The sequence below is a fragment of the Castor canadensis genome, chromosome 11 (assembly GCF_047511655.1).
Source record: "Castor canadensis chromosome 11, mCasCan1.hap1v2, whole genome shotgun sequence".
Taxonomy (NCBI): Eukaryota; Metazoa; Chordata; class Mammalia; order Rodentia; family Castoridae; genus Castor; species Castor canadensis.
Window position 1 is genome coordinate 17,955,765 of NC_133396.1, and position 24,229 is coordinate 17,979,993.

The 24,229-nt window shown below is 52.2% G+C and overlaps 3 protein-coding genes across 10 annotated transcripts in view; 2 read left to right on the forward strand and 1 right to left on the reverse strand.

The window, feature by feature from the left end:
• Positions 1-24,229, reverse strand: part of Plcd3 (phospholipase C delta 3) — a 46,438-nt gene that overhangs the window by 14,888 nt on the left and 7,321 nt on the right. For 3 of the 4 annotated variants that reach the window (XM_020171639.2, XM_020171648.2, XM_020171631.2), the window contains exon 1: positions 7,529-7,891. The exons of the other annotated variant lie outside the window; for it this stretch is intronic. In XM_020171639.2, coding sequence (XP_020027228.1) covers positions 7,529-7,679 — 151 coding nt within the window. In that variant the 5' untranslated portion in view covers positions 7,680-7,891. Of the gene's footprint in view, positions 1-7,528; positions 7,892-24,229 lie in introns of those variants that run through there. 4 annotated transcript variants of the gene reach the window in all.
• Positions 9,201-15,966, forward strand: Acbd4 (acyl-CoA binding domain containing 4). 5 transcript variants are annotated; one of them, XM_020171688.2, is made up of 11 exons: positions 9,202-9,322; positions 9,400-9,534; positions 9,673-9,791; positions 10,049-10,169; positions 10,241-10,325; positions 10,593-10,713; positions 10,942-11,028; positions 11,246-11,316; positions 11,405-11,483; positions 12,360-12,499; positions 15,235-15,966. In XM_020171688.2, the coding sequence occupies exons 3-11, from the start codon at positions 9,710-9,712 to the stop codon at positions 15,358-15,360; spliced, it is 912 nt and encodes a 303-aa protein (XP_020027277.1). In that variant the 5' UTR covers positions 9,202-9,322; positions 9,400-9,534; positions 9,673-9,709; the 3' UTR covers positions 15,361-15,966. The 5 variants fall into 5 exon arrangements, with proteins under 5 accessions (XP_073901706.1, XP_073901707.1, XP_020027277.1 ...); XM_020171693.2 differs by having other exon boundaries at positions 11,408-11,483; XM_020171700.2 differs by having other exon boundaries at positions 11,408-11,483; positions 15,238-15,966.
• On the forward strand, positions 19,791-21,927 carry Hexim1 (HEXIM P-TEFb complex subunit 1). The gene has a single exon (XM_020171675.2). It carries the CDS (start codon positions 20,488-20,490, stop codon positions 21,547-21,549), a length of 1,062 nt encoding a protein of 353 aa, XP_020027264.1. The 5' UTR covers positions 19,791-20,487; the 3' UTR covers positions 21,550-21,927.

Consider the following 24,229-nt stretch of genomic DNA (forward strand, 5'->3'; position numbering starts at 1 on the left):
GATGTCATTCAGTCTTAAACCTGACCTCCTTAAGCAGCTGTGGTTCCCCAGGGGCCTCACAGCCTCAGAGGAGTCTCTCAGGGTCTACACTGTGGCCCTCTGGGTCACAGTGCCCACCTGCGGCCCCCAGTCAGCAAGGGGAGGCAGAACCCTCCTTTCAGACAAAAAGCCAGGCCAAGGGACTCGCCAGGCTCCCCCCCCCCGCCCCCCCCCACCACCTTGTCCCCTTCCTGCCACACCCAGGGAACCTCTGAATTCTCTCATCCAGAGAAAAAAACATGGTGGGGGCAGCACAGTAAAGGGAAGCTGCAGTGCTACTATGACTGGGCCCAGCCCTTCTCCACCCCTCAGCCAGGGGGAAAGTCTCCCCTAACCAGGCCAGTCCTCTGATGCCAAGCCCGTGGGGGTGGGGAAGGGACTGGTGAATGACTAAGGCCGGAAATGGAGGTGAGTCACAGCAGGCCTGTTTTGTCCAGAGCCTTCTGCAAACAGGCTATGGAGACAAGCAGCCCTAATGCCTGAAGGACCCCACTGGGGCAGGTTTCCTCATTGAAGGGACCCTTATTCCTAGCTTTTAATCCCTCCCCTCACCACACACACACACCCTGGAGCCTACTGGTGGGGAGGGGTGGCATTCCAGGTTGCCCAACCACATGGCACTGGCCTCTGGACTACACAGACCCTCAACCACACACCCAAGGAAAACATCAAATACAATGAGGCGGGGCCAGGGGCTGAGTCCTAGGGTGAATGCTTCTAAACCACACCAATGAGGGGACCAGGGTGTGAGACGAGAAGGGCAGGCCCCTAGAGGGACAAGGTCAGCAGGAGGCCTAGGCCCTGGCTCTCCACCCAGCCACCCAGGAGTCCTGCAGGTCCTGCTAGACCCAACCCCACAGATGTTGCTCGGCCTCATTCCTACCGGCTCTGAACAGGTGCACAGGCTCTCACATCCACTGTGTCTATGAGGTTTGGTCTGACCCTGCACTATGGCCAGGATGACTCTTGACTGAGTGGGTGGGGAAATAATCATGAAATAACAGCAGGAAAAATGAGGGCGGATAGCCAGAAGGTGAGAACAAGCCAGGTGACCATCACAGATGAATGGGTAAGCAAAATGTGGCACCTAGATCCATGAGATGTCATTCAGCCTTAAAAAAGAAGGGAAAGCTGCTGGTGATGGTGGCTCACAACCATAATCCTAGCTAACTGGGAAGCAGAGATCAGGACCATCTTGGTTTGAGGACAGCCCAGGCAAATAGTTCATGAGACCCTGTCTCCAAACAACCAGTGGAGCTGGGCACTGGTGGCCCACACCTGTAATCCTAGCTACTCAGGAGGCAGAGATCAGGAGAATCAAGGTTTGAAACCAGCCTGGGCAAATAAGTAGTTGGCAAGACCCTATCTCGGAAAAACCCATCACTAAAAAGGGCTGGTGGAGTGGCTCAAGGTGGAGGCCCTGAATTCAAACCCCACTACTGCAAAATAAATAAATAAATAAATAAACCAGTGCAAAATGGACTGTAGGTGTGGCTCAAGCAATAGAGCACCTGCTTTGCAAGTCCAAAGACCTGAGTTCAAACCCCAGTGTCACCAAAACAAACAAAAAAAGTGAAATCTGACACCACCACAATGATAGATGAATCTTGAAAAACCTGGAAGAGGCCAGACCCCAAATGATAACTATTATGTGATTCCATTAAATTGGGGTACCCTGAATAGGCAAATTCATAGACAGAAAGTAAATTAGAGGTTACCGGGGATCGGGAGAGGGAGGAATGAATGGAGAGTTACTGCTTAGTGATTACACCATTTCTGTTTGGGTTTGTGGAAAAAGCGTTGGAAACAGGTAGTGGCAGTGAAACAGCCACTGAGAAAGAGTCCAAATGGCCAGGTTTTTTCTTTTCTGGATTGGTTTTTTGGGGATGGAACCCAAGGTCTCCCATATGCTAGGCAAGTGCTCTACCATAAAATTGGCCAATTTTATGTTATTGTACTTTATCACAATTTTCTTTTTTAGTGGTACTGGGGTTTGAACTCAGGGCCTCATGCTTGCTAGACAAGCGCTCTACCACTGGAGCCACTCCCTTCCAGCCCACCATTTTTTTTCTTTTCTTTTTTGAGACAGGTTTTTACTCATTACATAGCCCAGGCTGGCCTTGAGCTCTCGATCCTCCTGTCTCAGCCACCTGAGTGTTGGGATTACAGACATGAGCTACTGCATCCAGCCCTACTTTACAATTAAAACATTTTAACAATATATTAAAAACCACTCTATATTTTAAATGGATGAATTATATGGTATGTGAATTAATATCTCAATAAAGTTGCTGAAGAAGCACAGAACTGCTAACCAACTTGCCCTGGATTACCAGATGGGTAAGTGGGGAGTTGGGCTGAGCTAGGAGTTGAGGGGGTCTAAGTGTGAAGAATGAGCAATAGCAGGTAGCACCAGTTTCAGGCCTGGTCCTTAGTGGGTGCTCAGTAAAAGATAATAAAGAGGGAACAGAGGCAGGGCTGTGGGGAGGTGAGGCACGCAGGTGATGGAGTGTACCTACCCTCCTCAGTCCCATGGTCTGCAGCTCGGTTCTTCTCTCGCCCTATTCACCCTTGTCAGCCTGGGTTCCAACACCTTTCCTGAGCCCACTGCTTATGTCAGGCCTGGTGTTTCTGTACTGCCACCCACCCAGCGTGATTTGTGGATGGTCGGTCTGGGGCCCATGCAGTTACGTCTGGATGGCCAAGGCTGAGGGCAGGAGACTACTTCAGGCCAAAGCTAGAAGGGGTCCCCAAATCCTGCCCTTGTCATAGATGGGCCACTGAAGTTGGGGGAGGAAAGCTTTGCATTGCTGAGAATAATGCAGGTGGCCTAAGGCAGGCATGGATCCAAGCATGTGGGGGCAGAGGCCAGCACAGGCATCTGGGGAGGGGTGGGGGTGCTGTGAGGTTCGGGGTGTGTAATGGATGGATGGTAGGCAGAGGGTGGGGTGCATAGGAGGGGTCAGTCTCCAGCCAGGGTGTGTGCATACAGTGTGTGTATACAGTGTGTGTGTGTGTGTGTGTGTGTGTGTCGGAGTGGGTGGGGCAGGAGGAAGGTGAGTTCTCTGGGGAGGAAAATAGCATGTGAGAGCCAGTGCACACTCAGGAAGAGCACAAAGGGCTTGGGCAGGAATGCAAGACATGTTGGGAACAGGACAGCCAACAGCTTGTGCCAAGGGTGGGGGCAGGGAAAAGAGCAGCCTTTGCTGGTGGCAGAGGCCATGAGGGGCTGGGAGAGGACACAATGGCCAAGGTCCTCATCACCTTCTCATCCAAATCCTGTAGCCAACAGGCAGCCCCCACTCCTCAGGCATGGAGTATGTTCCCCTTATCCTAGCTGGCGGCCACACTGAGGCTGGAGGGACTCAGTGCCAGAGTCCTAACATTCCTGGGAACACCAACAAAAGCAGGAAGGGCAGGCAGGGCCTCCCCTGTGGACCAGAAAGAAGACGGTATAGCACCTTCTCTGGCCAGAGCAGGCACAAAGTTTGGCATAGGTGCAGAGTTAGTGGAGAGGAGAAAGGGAAGAGGGGCCCCAGGGCATGACAGAGCCAGCCCCAGTCCTGCCCGAAGTGCCCCTGCTCTGCCAGGAGGTTTGTCCCCAGCCCTCCCCACCACCCAGGCCAGGCACCTGCCAGGGCTGAGGCACTCTGAAGACCCCCCTCACCCCCGCCAACTCAAGCCTGACAACTCCACTCACCCTGCAGCAGATGTCCGGTGTGGGCCATCAGGAGAGACCCCCTTGCCCAGGGGCACTTGGTAGTGTGTATAGGCAGGGGAGGGAAGGGGACAGGACTATGGCTACCCAGCTGTCTGTGCACTGAGAGGATTAGGGATCTGGGTGGAGCATCAGGGCACAGACACAGACAGGGCGCCTGGGAAATAGGTTTCCAGAGGCAACTCAGGATGCCAGTTTACTGTGAATTTCTGATAAATAGCAAATACTTTTTTTTTTCTTTTTTCTTTTGCAGCACTGGGGTTTGAACTCCAGTTGCCCTTGCCAGGCTCTACTACTTTGGCCATGTCCCCCAGTATAAGTAGGTCCTATGGGGCTGGAGGGTACAGCTTAGTGGGTAAACACTTGCCTAGCAGGTATGAGGCCCTGGGTTTGATCCTCAGTACACACATACACTATATATATATCCCAAATTATTCATTTGTTTATCTGAAATTCAAACTTAGCTGGATGTTTCTTATTTGGCAACTCAAGGAGGGCCCTTGCTGCCTGGGTTCAAATTTCTCAGGTACTTCTGGTTTTGAACCCTGGGCAAGTTATCAAATCTCTCTGGGCCCATTTCCTCATTTATAAAAGGAGGCTCATGGTACCGCCCACCTCATATGATTACAAGCATGGAATGAAATAATATACAAAACACGGGCAAGTCCTTATAAAGGTGATAATTAGTACTCATTAAATCTGGCAGTAAAGAGTAACAAGCCAGGCGCTGGTGGTTCACACCTAGCTACTTGGGAGGCTGAGATTGGGAGGATGGAGGTTTGAGGCCAGCCCTCCTAAACAGTTTGTGAGACTCCCAGCTCCAAAATAATCAGAGCAAAATAGACTACAGGTGTGGCTCAAGCAGTAGAGCACCTGCTTTGCAAGTACAAAGCCCCATGTTCTAACCCCAGTCCCACCAAAAAAGAAAAAAAAATAATGTACAAAGTACCATTGAGCTGGATGTAGTGGCTCACACTTATAATGCCAGCAGCACTTGGGGGGGCTAAGGTAGAAGAATAGTGTTCAAGACTAGCCTGGGTTACACAGAGAGACAGTCTCAAAAAATAGCTAAGTTTTTTTTTTTTTTTTCAGTACTGAGGCTTGAACTCAGGGCCTACACCTTGAGCCACTCCACCAGCCCTTTCTTTGTGATGGATTGTTTTGATAGGGTCTCTCGAACTATTTGCCTAGGCTGGCTTTGAACCGTGATCCTCCTGATTGCTGCCTCCTGAGTAGCTAGGATTACAGGTGTGGGCCACTGGCACCTGGCTCAGGTGCTGCTTCTTAATCAATGCTTTGGTGAGACTTCACCCTTCCACCTCCAGTTTCTCCCATCACTAGGGACATCACCTTCCCCGAAGGGCATCTGAAGACTAAGTAGGATGAGGACAAGGCAGGCTCAGTGCCAGTGTGCTCCCTTGGGCTCTCTGTCACCCTCTGGTATTCCTGCTCAGCAGGCAGTCAGCTCAGGGCTGCATGGATGGCTCCCACTCAGTGGGGACCTCCTCTGCACCCCTCCTTGGCCTGGTTCCCCTGCGTTTGACTCTACAGTCCTTTTCTCCCCTCAGGCCCCTTTGAGCCACTCCCTGCCCCAGTTCCTCGACCTGATCTGAAATAAGATCTGTTCTCCCTTAGCCTAGGGGCGTGGCAATGGCAAGGACAGGGTGGAGAGATGAAGGTCATCTTGGGAGGGGCAGCCACTCCGCTGCGAGTGGAAGCTGCCTGGGTGGCAGGCCTCGGCCTTGGCACCTGATGTCCCAAGAGGCTCAGCCCCAGGATCCCTGGGTTTTGTCTTTGCCCTGTCACTGGGCTCAGTCAGTGTGTCTTGAGGAAGGGGCATTTCCCACAGACCCACATTCCTCTCTCAGTGGTCACTCAGCAGTCGCTCAGCAGGACAAGCCAATGGCAGAGATGACATTCCAATACTCACATAGTTCCTGACAGTGTCACTCCGATGAGGTGCCAGGAGCTCCCGTGCAGCCTTACTCAGCGGATGGGTGCTGAGCCGGGCTCCTCGGTAATTATGTGTCTAGAAGCTCTGCGCACTACACTGAGCACCTGAAGTCAAGGCTCCCCATCATCCCTGTCGGTGGCCTTGGCCCCTAGCTCAGCACCCTGGCCACAGGTGAGGCTCAGAGAATGGGCATGGAAGGAAGAGGCTGTCCACATCATCTCTGCCTCCAGCAGCACCCACAACCCCTGGAGGGGCTGCTTCACCATGGCCAACCCCTCTTCCCAAAACACACTCCTTGTTAGCCCAGATAAACTGTTCAGACTGCCCATCGAGGAGTCAACCAGTCTACCTTCTAGGAGCTTCTGCAACCCGCCTCCCCTGCACCAGCCCAAATATGACACCCAATTCCCCTTTCCCAGCTTTCTCTGTCTCCCTCCTACAAGTCCCTCTGTTTTGCCCCTGCCTTCATCCACCCTACCCTCCACTCAACTCACTGCCACATAATTCCTGCCCGAAACCTTTCTGGGGCCCCTGACTGCCCTTCAAATAAAGTCCATAGCTCTCTTGGGGCGGGGAGAGCTGAGGATCTGGTCCTACCCGCCTCTCCTTTCTCCACGCCAGGCTCGCTCAAGCTCTGGGGTGCAGTAGAGCCCCCAGCACCTCACTTCCAGGTCCTGTTCCTTGGCTCCATGGGCTGACCTTCCTGCTTTGCTGTTCAGCTCTCTGAGGACAGGGTCGGATGGTGTCTGTCTTTTTTGCTTACACATAGGCCACATACTGAATGGAGGGCAGGGCAGAGATCTCATCTTAGGTCTCCATAAACAGAGTCAGGCACAGTGCTCAGAACTGTCAGCACCAAATTCAGGTGGAATGAGTGACAGAAGAGGACAGCAGTGAAGCAGAGGCAAGAAAGGCTGGCAATCGGGACGGTGAATTCTGGCTCGTTCTAACACACTCCTTCAAGTTGCACAGCACTTCACCTATGTTCCTTGTTCAAGCCCCTCACTCGTGGGTCCACTGAGTCTTGCTTTGCCCAGACTCCAGGGTGCCATGCCAGCGGTGGGGTGGTGGAGCACAGCCCGAGAGCATGCTTTGCTCACTATGGGGTCATAGACAAATCCCTTGACCTCTCTGAGTCAGTTTCCTTATCTACGAAATAAGGGTTATACCATCCACCTCCTAGGAAGGTGAAAAGCATTGCATGACCTCACACGTGCAAACCACCCATGCTGGGTTGTGCTGTGTCTGGGTCATACTCAATATTGCAGTTACATTTCTTCAGGACTGGTAACTTCCCCGAAGCCTGAGCTCAACCTGGGCTTCGTGTGAACAATCGTGTTCTCACTGGATAGGCCAGTCCTGCTAGTGCGACATTGCTGCTGCTGCCCCTGTGGGGAACCCCCCGGATCTCTTCCACAGAAGCCAGCCACAAACAGCTCATCCCTAAGAGCCACCAAGAACCCAGGGACGGCCACAGACTCGGAAGGCGCTGGGGAAAGGCCAAGGGACACCCCAAGCCTGTATCTCCCGCTCCACTCTCCCTGCCCTCGGCGACCCCATTCGTGCCCCTTGTCCAAATTCTCACTCCAGCACGCCCCGTGGGCGCCTCCTGGTGGGGAACAAAGGACATCGAGAACCTCGGGTGACCCTAGGTGCGACTCCAGCTGGGACGGTGCTAACCCTCCTCTCCTTAGTTTCCCCAACTTCACGCAGCCTGGGAAGCCCACGAACGGTTGTCCGGAACACCCAGCTCTTCCCAGACTGCGCCCCTGGGGACAGTCTGCTCCCACCCTGGACCGCCTCCGCGCGTCACTGACCCATCTTCTTCAGTGCACGAAGCCCAGGCCTCTTGGTGCCGCCGTCCGGGGACGCGGGCGAGGGCGGGAGTGCGAGGGGCGCTGCGATCTGGGTGGACACCGGGGGCTCCTCGGGTGGGCGGCGGCACGTCCTCCAGTGGCCGCACAGCATGGCTCGGTGGGACCGGGGCCGGGCCCTAGGGTCTGCGCACAAGGAGTGGACAGCAGGGACACCGCTCGCGCCCGGCCCCGGCTTTGTGCGCGATCCCGAGCGGAGAAACTTAGCGGCGCCGGGAGAGTAGGGAGGAGACGACCTCGGGAGGAGGGAGAGAGGGAGGGACGAGGGGAGGACAGAGGGGCGGGGCGAGGGCTGCACGGGGGCGGGGCGAGGTGGCCGCGGGGACCCCAGGCCCGGAGCTGTGAGTCCCGGCAAGTCTCCACATTCGCCCCTGCTCGTGAGATCGTCTCCTCATTTCCCAAACCATCCTGGAATCTCGGCCCCATCAGTGGCCAGAGCGCTCATGAAAAGGTGGGGACACAGAAGACGAAGGCTGTCATCCCGCACAGACACACTCTCTTTTCCCGGGACCTTCCATGCGGACCCACTCCACTCTCCTGCCCGGTCCCGCCCAGAGCCAGACAGGGACAGGTCTCAGGGTGACTGGTCTTGGGCTAAAAGCTCCTCCGGTCCGGAGAGCCAACAGAACCCGGGAGCCGAGCCACGCAGCGGGGCGGGAACGGGGGGCGGGGAAGCCCTGGCTGTGACGTCACTGGATTGACCTCAGAGTGCCAGGCCAGTTGCGTCCCCTCTGTGGTGGAAGCTTCAAAGCTGACTGGTCCAGAGAGTGGTACTAAATCTAGAGTCCCGGGAACTGATTCTGGGGTTCGAAGCTTGGACGGGTTGGCACCCCTTCCCGGCGCTCCATGGTGCTGGGACTGCCGTGGCATTCTGTGTAGGTGTCCGTGACGTCAACGCGTGGGCAAGCGTCAGGTTCTGATGGCCACGTCAGATGGGCCCTTGGGAGCGCGAAGGGTGTGGGATGTCCAGGAAGCTGTATTGTCTGCAAGAAGGTGCTTTAGGTTCGGGCAAAAAGCTGGGCGCATACTGCCGCTCTGCGGTGGCCAATCGCGGGGCCTCGAACACAGAAAGCTGCGTTTCTGGTGATCTAGAATGGCCAGTTACTTGCTCTCTCTACCATATTCTCAGATATCCCCGACCCAGAAATTCTGCATACACTGCCTCTGGGATCCTGAACTTTCTTCGTGAACATCAAGCCTTTGCCTCTGTGCTTTTGATTCTTGGATTCCTTCCTCCAGGAATAACCTTCCTCGTTATTCTCCTGGCTTACGTTTATATTTTCCAAAACTCAGCTCTGACGTTCCTCTTCCAGAATGACGAGCCCCAGGATCTGACTTTGTTTTCTAGTCTCAGCGCCTAAGTGTCTCAGATATGCTGGATCGGTATCCGCCGGCGCACTCAGGTGAATTTCCACCAGGGGGAGCAAGGGCTCCGCAACTATGTCCACTAGGGGGCGGTGCCGCCCTCCCCTGGCTGTCGGTGGATGAGGAGTCGGGCCTGTATATTAGCCCCGCCTGAATAGGAGAGGCATAGCGAATCTATTTGCATAATCTTGAAAGGACCTTTCTGAGTGGTTAAGGTACAGAAGCTGAATGTGAAACGGTGCCTCTGATTGGCTCAAATTTCCCCCCTCGTTCTGCGTCCTCATCCCCGCCACCCTGGACCCCGAGGTCAGTCGGAAGCCGTCGGCTAGTAGTGAGAGAGGACCAAGGTGTCCCGGCAGTGGGCGCCGCGGGGTGAGTGCGGGGCGGAGATTCAGAGGGCCAGAGTGGGAGCTTGTTTGCCCCGCCCTGACTCTTCGCTGGCCCATTAGTCTGTCCACTAGTTGGAAACGTGTACCTAGAGAGGCACATCTGGAGACGGATCTGACTCTGCGACCCTTGCCACCTGCCTCTCTGCCCATCTACTGAGGTCCTCGCCACCCTGGCCCCACTCACGCTGCCTTGAGGTAGGAAAAGGCGTTTCCTCCCTGCAACTTCTGACTCCCAAGGTGTCTCTGAGGTCTCAGAAAGCTCGGGAAGTGAACCCGAGGCTTAGGGTGCCACGGGGACGCTGAGGCCCGCTCACACCATGCTCGCTCTTGCAGAGTCGCTCCAAAGTAGGGCCGCAGGGCTTGGAGCAGCATGGGCACCGAGAATGAAGAGCCTGACTGCCAGAAACAGTTCCACGCAGCAGTCAGTGTCATTCAGAACCTGCCTAAGAACGGTGAGGATGCAGGGACCCGCATTTTAGGGTTCAGGACGGCAGGGTCCCACTGTGGGACTGATCAGTGGCCCTGATCCTTGCAGTGTTTGGAGACAAGTCCCTGCCTGGGCTGTGCTGGGACTCCCCTCTGCTTCCTATCCCAGATGCCCTGGGTGGGACCCCTTACCATCTCTGCTTTCTCCAAGAGTGGTTCCCCGGCTCCATCCTCCTGGAGCTGGGGGTGATGCTGTGCCTCCACTTCCCAACCCTCTGCCCAGGTTCTTACCGCCCCTCCTATGAAGAGATGCTGCGATTCTATAGCTACTACAAGCAGGCTACCATGGGGCCCTGCCTGGTGCCCCGTCCTGGGTTCTGGGATCCCATTGGACGTTACAAGTGGTGAGCGCTCTACCTGTTGGGCAAACACACCCCAGCTGTCATCCAGCTTGCTCACAGCTCTCTGCCCCCAGGGATGCCTGGAACAGCCTGGGCAAGATGAGCAGGGAGGAGGCCATGTCTGCCTACATCACTGAGATGAAGCTGGTGGCACAGAAGGTAGAGAGGGCTGAGATTCTTTGTCCCCAAGCTTCCAGCCAGGTGGCCTGCCCTTCACCCTTCCAGTACTGACCACCATCTGTCTCCTGTCCATTGACACCGCTTTGGGAATCACTATCTTTCCATTGCCCCTCACTCCTGCTTGCCTGGGTGCAAGGAGGTGGTGTAATGATGGGAGCAAGGGGAGTGACCCAGCCCAGTGAGGACGAGGGGGCGGCTGGGAGGGACTATCACAGCCCCGTGAGAACCTTAGCTCCTTCTGCACAGGTGATTGACACAGTGCCTCTGGGGGAGGTGGCCAAGGAAATGTTTGGCTACTTCGAGCCCCTGTACCAGGTGATCCCTGACATGCCAAGGCCTCCGGAAACCTTTCTGAGAAGGGTCACAGGTCAGATCCCCAGAATGGGAACACTGAATATGCAGAGTGAACTTTCTTAGGGGCGTGGGGGGGGGCACACTGCAACATTAGGGGAGCTGGGGGACAGAGAGTCCAGGTAGTGCCCCTGATGAGCTAGGTATCCGGCTGTGTTCATGGTTAATGGGGACAAGAGACTTGATCTCACTGGAAGGTGCCAATCTCTTCCTTGCCTCACCTCTGGGTGCTGTGTCTTGACAGGCTGGAAAGAGCAGGTATGGAATAGAGATGATGGGGTTGTCCCTGAGACTTCCAGCCCCCCCAAGGAACCAACACCCCAAAACCCAGGTTAGTGCTTGGACAGGAGGGACAAAGTACCAAACCCAGGCTGTATGGGAAGGCACCTCTAGAAAGGGAGGAGCCAAGGACAGGCTCAGCTTCACTTCTGGGACATATCACTCCTGCTGTGGCAGTATCTCTAGCATCTCCTGTACAAGAGCTGCTGCCCAACCTCCCTCCCTCTAGGACCCCTCTCTTGGCAATAACCCTCCCTTCCTCTCCCCAGAGTCCCAGCCACTCAGAGACCTGGACTTGGAGGTTTTCTGTGATTCCCTGGAGCAACTAGAGCCTCAGCTGGTGAGACAACCCTCCATGCCCATCCCTTCCCCACCCCACTGTACCCCAGTTGTCCCAGCCCCACCCTGGAACCTGTGCCTCACCTCAGCAGGTTCAGGCAGAGCAGAGAGGAGCAGCTGGAAGACAGTTTGACACCAGAAACAGTCCTGAGCCCCACAGCGAGAAAGGTGAGCTCCTGCCAACTTTTCACCCCCTTTGCTGTCCCCTGGCCTTCCCTTGGCTGCCCTCTTAGGGCAAAGGTGGAAGTCCAGCACAGGCACTAGAGAGCAGCCTCTGTCTGGGAAGGACTACCCAACAACCAGACACCTGCCTGGGTGAGCAAAATCCTTGCCCTGGCTCCTCAGGTCCCGAGGGTCTCCAGGGACCTGTGTGCTCTGAGATGCTAAGGGCAGCTGATCAGCCACAGTGCATGGCTCTCTCTCTGGGCCTCTTGTTTGGGACTCTGAAAGAACAAAATACCCTATCCCTTCTAGAACTTCCTGTGTGTCAAGTCCCCAAAGGGACACTTTCATAAATGTCATCTCCTTTACTACTCTGAACAGTCAGCTTGTGAGGAAGATGACTTCCTCCCCTAATTTTCAGATGACAAAAAGAGATTCAGAGAAGCCAGGCACTGGTGGCTCACACCTGTAATCTAACTACTCAGGAGGCAGAATCAGAAATCTAGTGGTTCCAAGCCAGCCTGGGCAAATAGTTCACAAGACTCTATCTCTAAAATACCCAACACAAAACAGCTGGCAGAGTAGCTCCAGTGGTAGAGTGCCTGTCTAGCAAGCATGAAGCCCTGAGTTCAAACCCTAGTATCGCCTTCCCCCGCAAAAAAAGAGATTCAGAGAAGCTAATGATTTGCTCAAATCATTGCTAAGCAGTAGCATTGCTGGAATTCAGCTCCCCAACCCCACCCAGTGACTTTGAAAGACACACTTGGGATGGAGGACCAAGTTCTACTCCTATACTTCCCTGGACCTGCCCCAGCTCTTGCCTCCCTTGCTATAGCCAAACTGTCTCCTGAGTCCCCTTCCTTATGTCTCTATGCTCCACAGAGGGATTGGGGGGCAGCCTGCTGGGGCCCCAGGATTTGGACAGGTGGCTGGTGAGGACTGTTCAGGCACTGCAGGAGAGCATGCAGGATGTCCAGGGGAGACTTCAGATTCTAGAGAGCAAGCCCCAGCCCCCTGAGCAGGTGAGTGTCTCCCCCTGCACCACCCCCCATACACACTCTTCAAGGTCAGGGTCACATTGCAACAGAATTCTGTGTGTGTCTACCATGAGTTCCTCACAATCTCTGCCCAAGAGAAATCAAGCATGAGGCCACTCTCAAGAGGTAGAAGGGCCATGAGGTGTGTCTGCTTTTTGCATTGGGGCTAGGGTTCCTGTTTTCTCTCAGCCAGGACTCCTGTTCCCATATTTAGGGTTTACCCCCGTACAGTCAGTCCTGCATATATCATCCCTTTATACCCTAGCTCATGCAGAATAATTAACAGATGAAATTTTTGGAGCCCAGTGGTGTGCCAAACACTTTGCACTCTCTCATTGGACCTGCACAGTGATCCTATGACACAGATTTTCTTTTCATCTCCCTTTTCCTTCAACAGGGAAATTAAGGCTCTGAAAGGCTGAGTAACTTGCCTGAGGGCACACAGCCTGGCACAACCTCACTGAGCTTCTATGGACTAAATAATGCACATAGAGGCTTTTTCATTGCCCAGTGCATAGCAAGGCTCCTTGAATGGGGTGGTTATTATTACTATGGTTAACATCAAGTGATGGAGTTGGGAGTGGCCCCAAGGCTATCTCCCCTCATAAACCTACCATTCTGAATGATCTGTTTTTGAGAAGCATGGAGTGGCTGGGACAGGAAAGGGCTGAGTTGTTCTATTGTGGGGGCCTCTGGGGTGACCCCTAACCCACTGAACACAGTGGCTGTGAGCCTTTGTGACAGAGATTTCAACACTGTCTCCCCTCCCTTCACAAAGCATTATTCTTTTTTTTTTTCACCTCTACCAACCTGAAATGCTGAGGATTTTAAAGTAGATTACGGACATCATAGGATTCCACCCTGAAATACTTGGGATTTACATTTCTCAAAATAAGAACATTCTAGTACCTAGCAAAACTACACCATTTTATCACACAGTTAATTCCTTAATATCATCAACCCAGTCCAAGTTCAGATTTCCCCAGTTGTCCTGAAACTGCCTTTTCCAGCTGCTGTTTGTCCAGTGCAGGACCACACCCTGCACCTGGTTCATCTTTTTTTTTTTTTTGGTGGTACTGGGGTTTGAACTCAGGCCTTAGGCTTGCTGTGCACTGCTCTACCACTTGAGCGACACTGCCGGCCTCTCCTCTGTCCTTTGTCTTTTATTGTTGTCATTATTTCTTCAGTGCTTGGGATGGAACCCAGGGCCTCAAGCACACTAGACAAGTGCTTTACCAGTGAACTACATCCCCAGCCTAAGTGTCTTTCCATCTAGACCCGTCCTTTCCCTTGCTGACAAGGCCGAACCGAGGTCCTTTAGAATGTTTCTCCTTTTGTGTCTGATCACATCTGATTCCTCTGTGCATTGCATTTCCTGTGAACTGGACAGGAGATTAATGACTGGATTTAGGATCCAGTTAACATTTTGGACCCCATGACATCAGAGGTGATGTTTTTCACATCAAGGGGACATTAGTCTCTGTATGTCCGCCACTAGTGGTCCTAGAGTAGATGTGGGGTAACCATCTGATCCCACCTCTGTACAGTCGAGTTTTCCTCTTGAAGGCAGGGAATATCCAGTTCCTGAACAACCCCATTTGCCACACAGTGTTTGACAACAACTGTTAATGTTTAAACAATCATTTACTTAGCAGTTACAAAAAAATGTTTTTAAATTCCTGTAACACTTATTAGTTAATATTTTCCCATAGAGTTTCTGTGAAATACAGTTGCTTATGGAAAGGCAGGATAAGTACTTAATTCTTTCTCTTGAAATATCTTGGGTTTTTTTTTTTTTTTTTTTGCGATCCTGGGGATTGAACCTAGGGCCTCTCAAATGCTAAGTGAGCACTCTACCACTGAGGTATATACCCCAGCCCTTAATTATCTTTAAGGAGTTGACTAGGAAGCCTCCTCAATGGTGACAAGTTTCTAGTTTTCTTGAGTCTCATAATGAACGCCTGAATTTTAAAGATTTAGTATTCTAATCGCCTATAAAAATTTTTTTTGAGGTACTAGGGCTTAACTCAGGGCCTTCACCTTAAGCCACTCCACCAGCCCTATTTTTGTGAAGGGTTTTTTGAGATAGGTCTCCCAGAACTATTTGTCTGGGCTGGCTTTGAACCAGACCCTCCTGATGTCTGCATCCTGAGTAGCTAGGATTACAGGCATGAGCCACTGGCACCCTGCATGATCATTCTTTTTGATCCCCAAATTGTCTTGACTTTGGCCGGTAGAGACCCTTTTATGCCAGGTCCCCTATCTTTAGAACACGACCTTATTCATGGTTAGAAGCTACCTTGCTTTTTGGCATATGAAGTCCCACCTTCCCCTTCCTTCCCAGCCCTAGCCTGGAGTGAGCCACTTCTCTAGGGAATACCATTTAGAAACTAATATCCAAGTACCCAGGGTCTTCGTCTGAAATTTGTAGCACATCCTTTACAATACAGGAGTCTTCAAGTCCTACCAACAGGGTCATTATTTTGTGGCCCAGAGGAGCCAGCTTAGACCAGTTCCTCCCTCAGCCTCTGGCACCAGGCACTGGAACATGAGAGGGAGCTGGAGTTCAAGTCCGGGACACATTGCAGATTAGTGGTGCAAACCTGGGGTAGAATCTAACAACCTCAGGGAGGCAGAGCCCCCCGTGGGTTCTGGAATCATGACCCTGAGGAGGGTTGGGCTGCGCCTGGGGTAGCTCCTGACTCCCTCCCTCTTGGCAGCAGAGGCCCCCGACCAGGGCACGGCCTTGGCCTCTCAGGCTTTCGACTCCCACGCTGCTCTTCTTCCTCCTGTGGCCCTTCATCGTCCAGTGGCTCTTCCGACAGTTTCGGACTCAGAAGAGGTGACTTTCAGAAGGGTCCTTTAGCAACGGAGGAGGCTATGAGCCCATCCTGCTGCGGCCTGAGCCTTCCTAGGGTTTAGGAGAACAGCACTACAAATCCCTCCTCCCATCCGCGTTTGCCTTGGCACCCCTTACCCTAGTGGGGTCCAGTGAAACCCCATCCTTCCTTGCCGCTCACACGGCCCCTTCCCCCCTCCCCCCACGCCCAGGCCGCCCTGAAGGCTGCAGTGGCGGTGCCCAGCCGGGCTTCGGGTTGGGGGCTGGCCGTGAGCGGGCGGGGCTGCCGGGTCTCTCCCCTGCGGCACCTCCCTCCGGGTGACTTGACTCTTCTCCATCCCGGGCTGCTCCCGGAGGAGGTTCAGCTCTTGGGCAAGTTGGAACTTGGGCCGGGCTGGAAGACCGATTGGCTGGGAGGCTGCCGGACAGGCCAGGGCCCGGTGGTGCGGGGAGGAGTACGCAGGCCCGGAGTGAGGAGGGAGCCCCGAGGTTGCTCGTCCCCTGGCCTAGGCGCCTCGGACACGCACGCACGCACGCAGACACACAGGATATCTTCACCGAAGATTCACTTGCAAATGAGTGTTTCACTAAATAAAATAAAACCTCAATCTTCTGCCTCTGGGCCCCCACGGAGGCAGCGGGAAGTGGGTCGAGGTGCGCCAGGCAAGAGTCCCCATCCTGCCCTCTCCCCCAGTGACCTGGAGACGCCATGGGAGGCCAGTGAATAATGTGTCGCTATGAGGAATAGTCTCCCTCTTCCCCAGGCAAACCAGCCTCAGCTAGGGGCAGGAGGGGGAAGGGCTTGCACCCTGCCTTCCCTGGGTCTCCGGCGACCTGGGAGTGGCAGGGAGGGGACAGCCTGGTTGGGGAGTTGGTTGATCCGCCAAGATGGGAAGATCTGTTGCTTCCCGCTCCACATCCTGGATGTGGGGTTGTACAGAGACCCCGGTAGTGCCCACTGCCCCCCCACCTCAGCTGCTGGTTCCCGGTGCAATCCCCCTCCCCCTCCCTCATGACCTATGGCTTCTCCAGATAACTTTTCTGGAAAGCCAGAGCCCAGAAGAAGACTTGCCCCTGCTCTCCCAAGTGGAGGACAGAGCCAGTTGGGTCAGACCTAGCCTGCATAGGCCTCATGAACTGCTTGGCCTCCGAACAGTCAGCACTACCTGTGTCATCCCTCCTGGGTCTCCCTGACAACAGCCACAAGCCTGTGGCCACTGCTGATACCCCATGCTTCTGAGACCCAGACCAGGATCCTAAGCCACAGAGGGCTGCGCCAGGCTTGAGCCCCCACAAGCTGTCACCTGAGCACCAGGACCTTCCAGCCCCTGGCTGAGGAAGAGGCAGGAAGGCACCTGGCTGGAGACCCTTAGACTCCTGAGTTCCTTCTATCAGGCTCTGGCCTTGACCATTTGCCTTACTGGAAAGCCATGGCCACTCTTTAGCCTTCAGTCCTCACAAAGCAGAGGGCAGCCCACAGAGCAGACCAGACACGAGTTCTACAATTCCATGGGGCCCAGCCCAGAGTCACAAGCACAGAGGCTGATAAAGATGGACAGCAGCAGGGCAACGGGAGAGGGATTCGACTGGTGCTGGGATGCAGGGAGAGACTGAAGTCCATTCTTTCTCTTGCTGGCTGTGGCAAATGTGGGTAAGATTCCTAAATGCTCCGAGCCTGGGTTGCCTTGATTACAAAATGGGAATGATAAGGCAGTCCAATGATTAGAGAATGTTAAATGCCTGGCAAAGTCAGGCGCCAGGGGCCCACACCTGTAATCCTAACAACTCAAGAGGCAGAGATCAGGAGGATGGCAGTTTGAAGCCAGCCTGGGCAAACAGTTTAAGAGACCCCATCTTGAAAATACCCAACACTAAAAAAAGGGTTGCCAGAGTGACTCAAGTGGTAAAGTGCCTACCTAGAAAGTGTGAGGCCCTGAGTTTAAACTCCAATGCTGGAAAAACAAAAACAAAAACGAAAACATCTGGATGTGTCCCAGGGACATTCCTGCTTGCTTTCCCTTTGGAGGCAGTCTGCATCTTACATGTCCATCACTACTGCCCCACTGAACCACACCTGAGTTGCTAGGCAACGCAACATGCCTATTCTTCATGAAATGCCCTTCCTAGCTTGACAAGATGGTATGCCTGTAGTCCCAGCTACTCTGGAGGCTGAGGCAGGAGAACTGCTTGAGCCCAGGAGTTTGAGGCCAGTCTGGGCAAAATAGCCAGACTCGTTCTCAAAAAATAAATACTGATGGGAGTGGTGGTGCTTATGGCTGTAATCCCAGCATTCTGGAGGATGAGTTTGAGGCCAGCCTGATCTACATAGCAGGGCTTTCTTCATGCCACTTTGCCTCCAAATCCTTCATCCTTCAGAGCCAGCCAAGAAGTTGCTTCATTGGCAATATCTGTCCACAATTTCCAACTCTCAAGCAGCTTGGCTTACAAGCTCCTATGGGGATTTTCTTCACTTGCCATTTTGGCTTCTTGTGTTTAGGCCTCTCCATACCATCCATGAGCAACTGAGGCAAGGATGATATTTTATTCATCTTTGTGCTTTCCTAACAAATGCTTCTGCATGAGATAGCTGTTGGAAATAAAAAGGAACCCCATCTAGAGGGTTTGTTTTTTTTTTTTGGTTTTGTGTTTGGCTTTTTGGTTATTTTAAGCGGTACTAGAATTTGAACTCAGGGCCTTGCTAGGCAGGTGCTCTACCACTTGAGCCATGCCTCCAGCCCTCAGTCCACAGTTCTTGAGAGAAAAAAAGACTGTGACAGAAAGAAAAATGGCACAGAAGTCACAACCTGCACTCTAGCCAAAGGGCCACTTAGTTGTCACGTGATCTTAGACAAGTCATTTAATTTCCCCGAGTCTTCAACTCTTTAGAGATTTAAGACTATAGAGATTTCTTATCTCTAAAAATGAAGACAAATTCCTACCCTGCCTATCTAGCTGTACTGTGGTGGCGGGTGTAGAAGAACGTAGTGCAGAACACATCGGCTGCAAAATAAAGGATGGTTATTAGAAGAGAAATAAGAATGGGTCACTGTGTGCAACAAGGGGAGAAACGGCGATCAGGAGCCTTTCAGTGATTAGAGCGGCCTCCAGGTCCTTTGCCGGGGCGGGGGGGTGGGGGAAGGGGGAGGACGACGACTGCAGTCTAGAGTCTTTCTCTCAAAGGAGGATATGCCCCACTCACAATCCTTGGCCAGCACACACACCCCTCCCCCCGCGCCGCCCCATTTCGGGCAAGGCCTCCTCCTCCACGGGGAAGCCTTCGGCCCTGCTTCCCCACCGAGCGCCCATGGAGGGAGGGTCTCGGGGAGGGCACCCATTTTCGAGGACTCGGGCTGGGTTATTTAAACTCATAATTTTGAACCCCTCCCCAATAAAGACGGTCATCAGCTGCCCCGCACTCTCCTGTCCCGGCTGAGGAAATGTTCCTAGTCTTGGAAGAGAAGAGACCAAGCCGGCCCCAGGAGGCCATTTTCTTCGACAGAAGCCGAGGCCTGGGATGGGGGGGCGACTCTACTCCACCCAGCGCTTTGGATCCCGCCTATACGAGAGGCTTGGCCACGGATCACCATTTTGCACCGGCCTTTGGGACCGAGACGCCGAGCGCTCACATTCTTACACCTTCGCCCGAGGGTCCCCAGGGCAGGCGAGGGTCGATTTCACCGGGGACTCGAACCCGCCCTGTTGTTCCCCGAGGCCTAGTCAGGAGCTGCTGCACGAAACGCCGTCACACTGTCCCTTTAAGGCGGCACTTTTTATTCATTTGTTTACTTCTCCTTGCGCTTTTCAAATTCTTAAAATGTACACAATATCCTTCCGCAAATGTTCCTCCTACGGATTAGCCACCTGCCTTGAAGCCATTCTGTAATCTTAAAAATCCAGTGTTAGTAGCCGTGACCAGCATCGCTTTATAGGATTTAGTCCTCTTTTACACTTTAGGGACTACTTTTTAGGAATAAACCATTTTTACTTTAGTTAACAAATGTTTATGACTCTCAGAACCCTTCCGCTGAGTACACAATACGATAATTGTCTTTAAAACGCACCTTTTCATTAAAATATTCTATGTGGGCTCCCAAAAGTCATGGAATCTTCTCATATTCTTGAAGCAGAATGGTATGGTCCAGAGCCCGCCCCCATCTTCTCTACGATTGGTCATTCTTCCTTGGCGAGGCGAGGAACTCTTGACCAATGGTTGCTCACGTTTCTCTAGCGAGGGATAAGAGATGGAAGGAGGCGGCATGGGAGACGCCCCCTACGCGTCCTGGGATTGGTTACGTCGCACGGCGCGCGGGGACGACAGGCCTCAACGATGGGAACTACAACTCCCAGCTCCCTGTTAAGGGGACTCCGTTACGCATGCGCATAGGCGGGGCGAACAGGCTTCTATATAAAAGGGGCGCAGAGGGCTGGGAGGCAGCAGTTGGAAGTTGGCAGGTGGAAAGGCAGGTTGGGAGGGGAAGTCGGGGGAGGAGGCGGAAGAGGAGCTGTCTGAAGGGGGAGGAGGGAGGGAGGAAAAGAGGAGGAGGCGGAGGAGAACTGAGCTGAGCAGAGCTTCGAGCCAAAGGGGAGATGAGTTTGTCTGTCCTCGGCTAAGGCTCCGGCCGGGCCTAGGGAACTGGGAGCGCGGGTTGGAGCGACACCCGTGGAAGTGGGAGGAGGTCACTCTGGGACTTTAACCCCTTGAGGGCTCTGCGGCAGGGGATTTAACCCTTTGTGGATTCGTCCCCTCGAAGGCAGCGTCATCGGGTAGTTTTAACCCCTTCGGGTTGGGTTTAACCCGTTGGACTTAAACCTCATCTCCTTGCCCACCGACTCCACGATCGTGGGGGCGCTCTGCGGGGAGGGTCGAAGCCCATCCCTTCCACACATTACGCACTGTTCTTGCCGCTGCACCCCTTTGGACCTGCTAGCTGGCCGCGCTCTGGGCGCTTAACCCTTTACTGACTTGATTCCAAGTTGCAATTGGAGTTTGTTGACAGGAGGATCGTCAAAGGCGTCACTGAAGAAATTACAGATCGAAGAGAACTCTGTTGGACATTTTTTTTTAAAGAAGAATCTTTCTTCTCCTTAAGGACTTACAGCCAAAATTTCCCAAACTTCGAGGACTTTACTAGCCATGGCCGAGCCATTCTTGTCAGAATACCAACACCAGCCTCAAACTAGCAACTGTACAGGTGCTGCTGTTCATGAAGAGCGGAACCCTGAGCGCCCCCCTGGCGTGGAGGAGCGGGTGCCTGAGGACAGTAGGTGGCAATCGAGAGCGTCCCCCAGGTCGGGTGGCCGTCCCGGGCCGGAGGGGGAAGGGAGTCTGGAGCCCCAGCCACCTTCTCTGCAGACCCAGGCCTGTCCAGAGTCTAGCTGTCTGGACGCGGGAGAGAAGGGTCGGGATGGGGACGACTCGTCCACTGGCGGCGCCTCCCCGCCGGCGGGAGAGGAACCTATGTCCGAGCTGCTCGCCCAGCCATGTCCTGACTCCGAGACCAAGTTGGGGGCTCCTGCCGCTGGGGGCGAGGAGGCGTGGGGACAGCAGCTGAGACAGCTGGGCAAGAAAAAACATAGGAGACGCCCCTCCAAGAAAAAGCGGCATTGGAAACCGTATTACAAGCTGACCTGGGAGGAGAAGAGAAAGTTCGACGAGAAGCAGAGCCTGCGAGCTTCGAGGATTCGAGCCGAGATGTTCGCCAAGGGCCAGCCGGTCGCACCCTATAACACCACGCAGTTCCTCATGGATGATCACGACCAAGAGGAGCCGGATCTCAAAACCGGCCTCTACCCCAAGCGGGCTGCCGCCAAGTCCGACGACACCAGCGATGAGGACTTTATGGAAGAAGCGGGCGAGGAGGACGGGGGCAGCGATGGGATGGGAGGGGACGGCAGCGAGTTTCTGCAGAGGGACTTCTCGGAGACGTACGAGCGGTACCACGCGGAGAGCCTGCAGAACATGAGCAAGCAAGAGCTCATCAAGGAGTACCTGGAGCTGGAGAAGTGCCTCTCGCGCATGGAGGACGAAAACAACCGACTGCGGCTGGAAAGCAAGCGACTGGGTGGAGACGACGCCCGTGTGCGGGAGCTGGAGCTGGAGCTGGCCCGGCTGCGCGCCGAGAACCTCCAGCTGCTGACAGAGAACGAACTGCACCGGCAGCAGGAGCGAGCGCCGCTGTCCAAGTTTGGAGACTAGACTGAAAACTTTTGGGGGGAGGGGGGAAAGGGGACTTTTTACAGTGCTGGAATGTAACATTATATACATGTGTATATAAGACAGTGAACCTTTTTATGACACATAATCAGAAGAGAAAATCCCCCTGGCTTTGGTTGGTTTGGTAAATTTAGCTATATGTAGCTTTTCGTGCTTTCTCCTGTTCTTTAATTATATGAAACTGAAGGGTTGCTTTTCTTTTCATTTTTAGAAGTTTTTTAATGTGTAAGTAATTTGACCAAGTTATAATGCATTTTTCTGTTAAAAAAAAAATCCCCTCCTTGAACGGAGCTATAAAGGTGGCCAAATCTGAAAACATTAAATTCTAGTTATAATAAAATTTAATATTTGTAAATGTAACAGTTTCAGTGTGATTTGTAGAGTTAATTCAAATAGTATTGGTTTATATGACTGCACTTTTGGAGATGACTAAATTGTTAAATTTGTCCGTTTGAAAAAAATCTTTACTGAGAGAACTTTAAGCTTTTTTCCTTGAATGGGCTTTAATATGCTACAATATACAGTCAAGGCAAAATATAAGAATTTATCTTCAATATTTTAAGTGTGCTTGCTTTTTAGTGCCTTGGCTTGCTTGATGCTGGAACAATAAACCAGTTTGGTGTTTTGGGGAGTGGAAAGTAGCTACAATCAGAAGTCCTAAAGAGCTGGGGATGTAGTATGGCTACTACATCCTCCATGGTAGAGCACTTGCCTAGCATGCACAAGGCCCTGGGTTTGACCCCCAGCCTCATTTTATTTCCTACAAGTTGTTTTTCAGTAATCCTTCCCTTCCCCCATTAAGGCTAGGAGTTCATAGATGCCTAGAGTGGCTCTTGGTAAAATTTGCTTTCTTAAAGGGCAAGCACTGGCTAGATTAAACTTGTGGGGCAGCTCTTTATGTTGTGTGTTTGGAGGAAGGAACCTCTATAAACACTTGGACTTACAAAGGAAATGGCTGGGGGTAGCTAAGGACTTACCCTAATTGTCCAATAATTCAGTGCTCTGTATACAAAAAAAACAAAAAACAAAAAAACCAGAAAAGGAGCTGTCCATCTCTCTATGAGGGTCAACTAAGAGAAGAAAAGTCCTTCACTGTAAATCAAAGATTTAAAAAGCTTCTGGTTAAGGAGGTAGATGAGGTGATGAGGTCCTTAGGTGCTGAACGAAGAGCCCTGCACATTCCCTATATAGTTGCTAGTCTCAATCTGCTACACTGTGCTGACAGCTGGGTAAGGTTCTTGAGTAGTTCTGCTCTTAAAAATGCAGGGAAGCCCTGAGAACTAATTCCTGTCACAAAATGAAAATCGAAATTAAATGACTTCCTTGTCACTATGGTTAACTCAATCCTTCCTCACCTGTCCTGTTTCCCTAGGGCAATTTTATTGCTCAAATTACTAACACGGGTTCCTTAACTTGAGGACTTAGAAACCATAGGAGGCCTTGGGATCCATGAACCCTGTAAGTGGTATGTAATCTTGTGTTATGTGTATGTTTTTGTAGGGAGGATTCAAGAAATTCATGAGTCTGACTGCCAAACTCCTTGAAGGTTGAGAACCCTTGCAAGGAAAGAAAACCCTTCTGTTGGCAAGCCTATTTTTCCGATAAATGGCAACAGTGGAGGTAGTAGAAACATCGAGAGTGAAATTCGCCTTATAATGCATAAGAAGCATATGTAAATCAATAAATCAAGGGAACTTATGCTCATTGGATGGAATCAGAGCCTTCAAAACTAGACTGTGCTAGCCCTATTCTAGCAGGTGACTCATTGGAGACACTATGTGATCAGTTTTTTCTTTGACCTAAAAATTGCATTAAATGTCTATTTTGAAGTAGTTTTCTTGTGTTTTTCATTTTTCCTCTGCTATGATGTCATGCAGCCCTAGAAAAACGGCTGTTTGATGGAAAGGTGGCAGCAACAGTGCCCTCTCTGGCTTTAGGGTGCACAGCGGAACCAACACAGGATGCAGCAGTGATAACCTCTGATTTTAGGTCCTCTTCTCAAGGAGGACTAAACTATTTGAAACTTGAAATTTCCATTGAATCTTGGAAAGCCCATAAGTTCATCAGGAAAAAGTGTATGTTCTACTTTGAGCGACAATTTCAGGCCAGTCTCTAAAAATATACAAATATTTAGTTATAAGTAAAACTTAATATTTATAAGTTATATTAAAAAAAACTTATTTTAAGCTATTTTAAGGGCTGGTGGAGTGGCTCAAGTGGTGAAACACCTGTCTAGGTGAAGTCCTGAGTTCAAGTACCAGTACTGCAAAAAAAAATGTTAATTTACATTGAGTTATACAAGATTCTGTCTGAATCTTATTTCCAAAGGCATTGGCATTTTACTATATTTCATTTAATTTCTTAGGATGATGAAGCTTATGCAAAATTTCAGTTTTCTAAGTCAACACTTTCTGAGTTGAAACACTTAGCCAACCTAATGCTCTTTCAGCAGAGAGAAGACACTGAGTTACCTATAGTAAAAGGGGCTTGTGGTGACACATGATCCCTTAGTTGCACCCCCACACACACACCAGCCTTTCATCAAAGTCTTCTGCCGAACATTTTAACAGCTGCTCAAAAGGCCGGGCTTACAAATTAGCTATTTCAGTTTGTTTCCTTATTCACTCTGGGGCATGGATATCCAACCAGGGAAAATGTCCCA

Bases quoted from the DNA above. Each gene is read 5' to 3' on its own strand.
- Acbd4 (XM_020171688.2), top strand. From the start codon at position 9,710: ATGGGCACCGAGAATGAAGAGCCTGACTGCCAGAAACAGTTCCACGCA. The intron at 10,326-10,592 runs GTAGAGAGGGCT...CCTTCTGCACAG, and splicing joins TGAAGCTGGTGGCACAGAAG to GTGATTGACACAGTGCCTCT. The intron at 12,500-15,234 runs GTGAGTGTCTCC...CCCTCTTGGCAG, and splicing joins AGCCCCAGCCCCCTGAGCAG to CAGAGGCCCCCGACCAGGGC.
- Hexim1 (XM_020171675.2), top strand. From the start codon at position 20,488: ATGGCCGAGCCATTCTTGTCAGAATACCAACACCAGCCTCAAACTAGC.